The sequence below is a fragment of the Magnolia sinica genome, chromosome 3 (assembly GCF_029962835.1).
Source record: "Magnolia sinica isolate HGM2019 chromosome 3, MsV1, whole genome shotgun sequence".
Lineage (NCBI taxonomy): Eukaryota > Viridiplantae > Streptophyta > Magnoliopsida > Magnoliales > Magnoliaceae > Magnolia > Magnolia sinica.
This window is the reverse complement of record NC_080575.1, coordinates 123,724,158-123,731,546: the sequence shown is the minus strand read 5'-3', so window position 1 is coordinate 123,731,546 and position 7,389 is coordinate 123,724,158. Positions and strand designations below refer to the sequence as shown.

Genomic DNA, 7,389 nt, shown 5'->3' with positions numbered 1-7,389 from the left:
GATGTAGAGCTGGGCAACGGTCCGGGTCGGACCGGATTTAGCCTAACCCGATCAGATCCGAAATTTTAACAGGTGGACCCGAAATCGATCCGATCCGAGACCGAGTCCAGGTCACTGGACTCGGACAGATCCGATACTTGATTTATTTGACCCGATCCGAGTCTGACTCGGTGAAAGAAATTGAGTCGGATCAGGTTGGACACTATTCGGATCATTTCATATGGTGTGGTCCACTTTAATCTTCAATATATCATAATTTTTTGTTCAACGCCTAAATTGATATGTCAAAATGGATGAACGGCTTAGATAACATATATACATCAAGGTGGGCCCCACATGACTATAAAAAATTGGTATAAATGCATGCTGCATGTGTTGTCCCATCGGGCAGGCAGCCTCAACTCTCAAGGCTACTGACGTAACGTCACCAAGTTCTGTGGGCCCCACTATGCTGTATGTATTACATCCACACCGTCGATCAATTTTGAGATATCATTTTAGGGCATGAGTCAAATAATGATGTATATAAAAATCTGTAGTAGACCACATCACAGAAAAAAGTGGGGAGAATGATTTCCACCGTTGAAACTATTCTAAGGCCCATCGTAATGTTTATTTGAAATCCAACCTATTCAAAAGTTGAAAAATAAAGAAATAAGGGAAAACACAAATACCACGTTAATCTAAAACTTTTGTAGCCTTTAAAAGTTTTTAATGGTGGGCATCACTGTCCAGAAAACTTTCTATATTGGGGTCCGCTGGAGCTTTGGATTTCATTCATTCTTTGGATATTGCCCTGAAATGATCTCTCCAAATGGATGGAAGGTTGGATGCATAACATACATCATGGTGGGGCCCAAGTAACTTGGTTAAGCCACTTTAATACATACTCCCACAACCTACCGTATTGACGTGTAAAGCAAGTAAACAGTTGTTGCCCGCTGTTGACGTGCCGTGCAAGTAACCCATTCTCATATCTGAGTGAACTTTGTTGGGGCCCACCATGAATGCATGTGGTGTATCCATGCCGTCCATTTGTTTTCTCAGATTATTTTAGCTGTTGAACCCAAAATTGATGAATATTCAAAGCTCAAGTGGACCACACCATAAGAAAAAGTAAAAATATTATTTTTTACTCCGGATCTGGCCGGATCGAAACGGTCCGGATCTATTCGGATCGGGTTTTCGGATCGGAACGGTCCGGATTAACCACTATCCGATCTCGATCCGAAAACTAGTCGGATCTAAATGATCTTACCCAATCCTACCCGATCCAGGCCGTCGGTTCTGTTCGGAACGGGTCGGATCGGGTCTAATCGGGTCGGATCCACCGGATCGGTTCAAAAATGCCCACCTCTAGTCAGATGCACCATTCCATGGTGGGCCACGGGCTTAAAAATCAAGTTAATCCATGACTTGGGTGGGCCACACCACATATAATAGTTGAGAGGGGTTACCCTCTCATTAAAACATTCATAATTAATTATTGGACCCACCGAGATATGGTTCACAAATCCAGCCCATCCATTGTGTCCCACTTGGATGAGGGGTCAGACAAGTTTTAGCCGCATACAAAACTCAGGTGGGCCCCATCAAGTATTTTTATATGTTTTAGGCATTTTTTCACATGGTTTTACATGGTATGACCCACCTAAGTTCTATATACAGTTGATTTTTGAGATATCACATAGCCTAAATAGGACCCATCAAATGCACGGTGTTGATGTTCGACAAACATCACAGTGGGGCCCACATAGCTCGACCTCATTGGAAGCTTCCGTGAGGCCGACCTTATAGTACTATATATATATATATATATAGAGAGAGAGAGAGAGAGAGAGAGAGAGAGAGAGAGAGAGAGAGAGAGAGAGAGTACTGCTGACACACAACTAGTTGGACATTACATTTTCGTCCAACTAGCTATGCATTTAATGAAAATTTTCTTCTTAAATAATGTAAGTAAATGCTTCGGTTACAAGCTAATTTCATGCCAGCGGCCATGGCTTGGGTGGGCCCATCATGGTGTTAATGTAAAATCAACCCTTACCATCCATCACGTATGTCACTCTATGTTAAAGCAAGGTCACAAAAATTATCCCCATCCATAGTTTAAGAAGACCACGTGATTGGAACCAGTGTACATGGAAAGGTTCACCCTCCAAACATTTTCGCCTAGTGTGGCTCACATGAATGATGCATGAACCTAATTTTTGGGACCTATGATTACTTTAGGTGTGACATCTAATGGTTGGGATAGATTTAACTGTTTCTTCATTATGGATCCTCTAAAAATCAAGGATGGATGTCTCTCTCCTAGTTATTCCCATTGGTGTACGTGGCCCATCTGAATCAAGTATTAGCCTGATTTATTGGCACTAGGCCTATTACTTGATTATACATCTAATGGTGGGAGTGGATCTCACATACATACATATCAGGTTAGCCCTATAAAGGAAAATAAAAATAAAAAATCAGGGGTTGGAGTCCACGCAGTTGTTTCCAACATATTAGGCGTAATTTAAGGCGGTGGTTGATGCTCGTAATGCTGGCGGTCACGGATTATCTTATGAAGTGACATCACCATGTTATGTGGGCCCCACCATGATGTATGTGTTGTATCCACACTATTCATTCGTTTGGCCGAGAGATCATTTTAAGGTATGAGTAAAAGAAATACGTAGATCCAAAGCTCAAGTGAACCCCACCACAGAAAACAGTGGGAACAATAATGGCCATTGTTGAAACTTTTATAGGGCCCACCATGATGTCTATTTGAGATCCAACCTGTTTATAAGTTAACACATACATGTAATAAGGGAAACATAATTATCAGCTTCATCGAAAGCTTTTGTAGCCTCGAGATGTTTTCAAGAGTAGGTGTTCAATTCCCAATATTTTTTGTAGTGGGGTGCACTTTAGCTTTGGATTTGCCCCATTCTTTGTCTCATGCCACAAAACAATCTCTCCAAATGGACGGATGGTGTGAATACAACAGATACATTATGGAGGGGCCTACAAAACGTTAAGACAAGCCCTGGGAAGTTTTTAGCGGTGGGTATTCAATGTATACTCTTTTCAGTGGTGTGATCCACTTAAAATTTGGATCTATTTCATTTTTAACATCATACACTTGAATGATGTGTAAAAACTGTTGGATGGCGTGGATATACAGGTCGTATATGAAGGTGGGCCCCACGGTCAGGTAAGCACCCCACTGCTTTGTTACCAGGTAATTAACATTGATCCACTCTCCCACCAATCTCGGGAATGTCCCACATTTTTCGAACTAACAGTCCAAAAGGTCAACCCTTTATATTTGCACAGGGCCTACCGTGATGCGTGCCACGAAATCTACTCCGATCACTGGATGTGTAATCCTGTGAAGGGTCTAGAAACAAAAAATCAGGCTGATATGTAATTCAAGTGCGCCATACTAATAGAAACAGTTGGGAGAGACGTCTGCCCTTGATTGTGACCAGGCTCACCGTGATGAGCATGTGAAATCCATTCCAACCATTGGATTCCACACCAGATTCTAGGCCTGATGACTAAACTGAAGGCTCATAAATGATTCAAATGGGGCCATGCCAAGAGAAACAGTTTTCAGTATAAGCATTCCTTCCGGATTGTTTTCAATCGTGTGGTCTATCTGAACCACTGATTGGGCTTATTTAACTGGGTGTAGCATTGGGTAACTTAGCTAATAGCTGAGGTGGATTTTACATGAACACATAACGTGGTGGAGCCATCCCAAGCCAGTGACTCATTTTTGCATGGGCATCATTCATTAACATTAATTAGCATTAATTCAGACAGCTATTTAGACGGTCCAACTAGTTGTGTATGAGCATTACTCATATATATATAACTTAAATTAACAGGTGATTGTCATACAGAGTAAATTAATTTAATAAAAGAGAAGATGACCATAGTTGGAAGGGAAGGTTTAACATTCCCGGCGCACGTTAGAAGCTACAGTTCTAGCCCAAACTTTGAGCTGTTCCTTCATATCAACGGCTGATTTTCTATAGACCCAATTGAGGATTGGAGGGTCTGATGTTTGTACAACCCATGCTTCCGAGAGATATGGCCTTCTCACCTTATCACCGTCGATTGGCCTCTTTTCTTGCAAACCAGGGATCATGTTCAATACACTGGGGCTGATGTCTTCCTTGTTGAATATGAAACCCAAGTCCATGAACCCTTGAACTTCCTCGAACTCAAGATCACTCATGCTCTTCCAGATCCTTCTGTGATGGACGATCCTACAGTTCTTGCTATCCTTGTTGGATCCATCGTCGCTCAAGTTCCTCCTCGATCCATCCCTTGGAATGGTCGGTTTTTGTATTGTGATCTGTCATCCAATCTAATAATAGTAAGATGCCCTTAAAAACCAAGATCATGTAGATTGAACTAAGCAGATGATTCAGTGGGCCCCACACCTAACAAACATCTGATCATGATCAGACCAGTGATATTTATAACCTATCTATATGTGTTGTATACTTAGTACATAAGACCTAAGAAAAGGGACCCACATGTGCGACCCACCAAGATTAACAATAATCTTTAACAATAGGTCCCACTCCTGATCACCATCTGATCATGACCGTCTAATGGTGATGAGTATCTAGCACGATCATTCAGCGGCGCATGGTGGATCAATTCTAGTTATACTGGTGTGCACTCCATTGCAGCTGGACTTATGAAGTACACGACTATTCTAATTGCTGGATTGAGCTCCAAGACTTCTAAAGTGCACAAGACCATTTGATCAGATGGCTATGATCATGTTCCTGTAATATACTAATGTCACTTTGGAATTTGCTCAAAGGAGCTGATATCTGTGATCCATTTTATTTTATTTTTATAGATACACCTCTTTTCTATTCAGTTTAAGTGCTTGCCAATCATGGCATGTGTCCGGAAAGGGGTGCAGGGAGCAGTAATGGGCGTGAAAACATCATTTCTTTCGAAGATTTCTAAAGAAATGAGATGGTAGTTATTCCACTTCTTTTATGTATGGATGAGCTATGGAATTGGGGTGTGTTCGTTGCTCCAAATTTCATGAAACATTACTTGATTTTTGCACTAAATTAGACTAATCAATCATGATATTTGGTGCAACCAACCACATCCACCAATTTGGATTTTGCATTTTAATAGCCACACCTTAGGGTAGCATCCAAACACGCCCTTAAATGGTATTTTGAAAGTTGCATTGTTTGGATGTAACAATGGACTCAATTACGTATTGTGATTATGTTATTTCGAGTTGATCATCAAAGGATTCAGGAATTCAAATTGAAGCCTACTTCATCATAAGGACTGTAATTACGAATTTCTTATTTCCACGCAATCAAATTCACGCATCCAAATGCTACCCAGTTAAGAATACTTGATCAAAAAGAGAATCTTAAGGCAACTCATGCAGGGAGAGATTGAAGAGCTAGCAGATACGCAGCGCACATTTTGACGATGAGATACATGCCACGGTCTTCCACTCTTCAACTGGGAGAATGATCAATACTCAACATTCAGCTTAATGATCATGCTTGTGCTGTGAGTCATCTCAGCATTTCTCATAGAAAAAAAAAAAAAAAAAGATTCAGAATTTAAGGTGATGTTTAGAAACTAGTACCTCAGATGGATAATTTCTACACAACGAAACCATATCGTCCACAGATTGTTGTGCGTACAAAACGTTTGGTGGGCCTTGGTTTACTTCCTCTCGTGCTGTTTTTGGGACATCTTGGCGATGTGGTGGGGATGGATTTCCAAGGAAATTGTTAGCAAGTAGTGCATGGCCTTGGGGATGATTGGCTTTGTAGGGTGGCCCTTCATTTGAAGGGTTACTGACAATCATCTCCATGGTTGTGTCTGAGCAAGACATAGCATTATCCATGGAAGAGGTGAAGGTCCTTGTTGTGTTGAACATGCTATGAAAGAACCAATGCTCATCCATTAGATCTTCAGCTCCTGGTAGTTGATCTTTGCAAATTGATATGGAACCACATGGATCTCTTTCGCATTCCATCTCTGAGAGAGAGAGAGAGAGAGAGAGAGACGTTCTGCGGACTGAAAAATAACGTTGGTCCTCGTAAGTTCCATCTCTATTAAAAGGAGCTCTGAAAAGGCTACCCTCGAGAGTTGGAGGGCGGCCCCCAGCGGTGGTGTGGTGATGTGTTGGATGCTGTGGGGCCCACCTTGATGTATGGGTTTTACATCCACACAGTCAATCCGTTTTTTCCAGTTCATTTTAAGATTATGAACCAAAAAGTGAAGTAGATCCAAAGCACAAGTGGAACATACCACAAGAAATTGGGGTGATTGAACGCCGACCATTAAAAACTTCTTGGGGGCACAAAAGTCTCGTTTCAAGCTAATATTTTTGTTTTCCCTCCATCCATGTCTGTGTGACCTGATCAACAGATTGGATGGAAAATAAACGGTACAGTGGACCTTAGGAAGTTTTTAAAGGTGGGCGTTCAATCACCACATTTTCCCATGCTGTGATGTACATGAGATTTGGATCCGCTTAATTTTTGGGCTCATACCCTAAAATGAACTGAAAAAATAGATAGACGGCGTGGATAAAATAATTACATCATGGTGGGCCCACAGCGCCCAAGTCGGGTGTGGTATGCGCACACCACCTAATCTCTACCTTTCATTGACTTTTATATGTGTGGCCCACCTGTTGGTCATGTAGCCCTTATTTGTAAGATATGTCATCCATGAACCCGTACCACCTGATGAGCGGCTCCGATCTTGCACACGAGTGCCTTATTTCCACGTGTAAGGCTGAGGAATGTTATTAATGAGAAATGATCCACTGCTCTCGGAGCACTTAATTTATAGTGCTCCTATCTTCATCGTGATACATAGACACTCCAATCGACCAATCTCCGTCGTCCATTAGGTCTGTCTTGTATAAACTTCCTTCGGTGCATTGTAACCAATCTATCCGCCCCACCAATGGCTGGGAAAAGGTTTAATCGATTGGACCATCCAAGGGTCCCAATTCAACGAGGAGCGATATAAGTTTTAGTGCTCTAGAGAGCGCTGGATCGTTTCTCATTTTTATTTCTTTTTATTTATTATTGTTTGGATCCCGATCTGACTGCATGTAATTGCATAGGTTTGGAATGATCCGACGGCGTGGACTCAACCACTAATTGGGCCCACATGGTATGTGTATGATATCTATCCCATCCAATAGACCTGCATGCACATGATGATCAATGAGGAGAAAAAACATATCAATCAGATCATCTGGTAGGCCACGCTATAAATTCAATTAAACAAATTTATACGTGGACAACGTAAGGATTTCATTCGTCTGATTTTTCTACTGGGTGATCTTCGTAGTGGGGTGAACTTATTGGA

General features: G+C 41.6%; 1 protein-coding gene across 1 annotated transcript; it reads right to left on the bottom strand.

Moving 5' to 3' along the window:
• Window positions 1-3,898: 3,898 nt before the first annotated feature.
• LOC131238749 (uncharacterized) lies at window positions 3,899-6,047 on the bottom strand. The gene is made up of 2 exons (XM_058236356.1): window positions 5,642-6,047; window positions 3,899-4,354 (listed from the first exon to the last, which is right to left on the bottom strand). The coding sequence occupies exons 1-2, from the start codon at window positions 6,035-6,037 to the stop codon at window positions 3,947-3,949; spliced, it is 804 nt and encodes a 267-aa protein (XP_058092339.1). The 5' UTR covers window positions 6,038-6,047; the 3' UTR covers window positions 3,899-3,946.
• Between the last annotated feature and the right edge of the window lie 1,342 nt (window positions 6,048-7,389).

Bases quoted from the DNA above. Each gene is read 5' to 3' on its own strand.
- LOC131238749 (XM_058236356.1), bottom strand. From the start codon at position 6,037: ATGGAATGCGAAAGAGATCCATGTGGTTCCATATCAATTTGCAAAGAT. The intron at 4,355-5,641 runs GTACTAGTTTCT...ATTGGATGACAG, and splicing joins GTAGAAATTATCCATCTGAG to ATCACAATACAAAAACCGAC.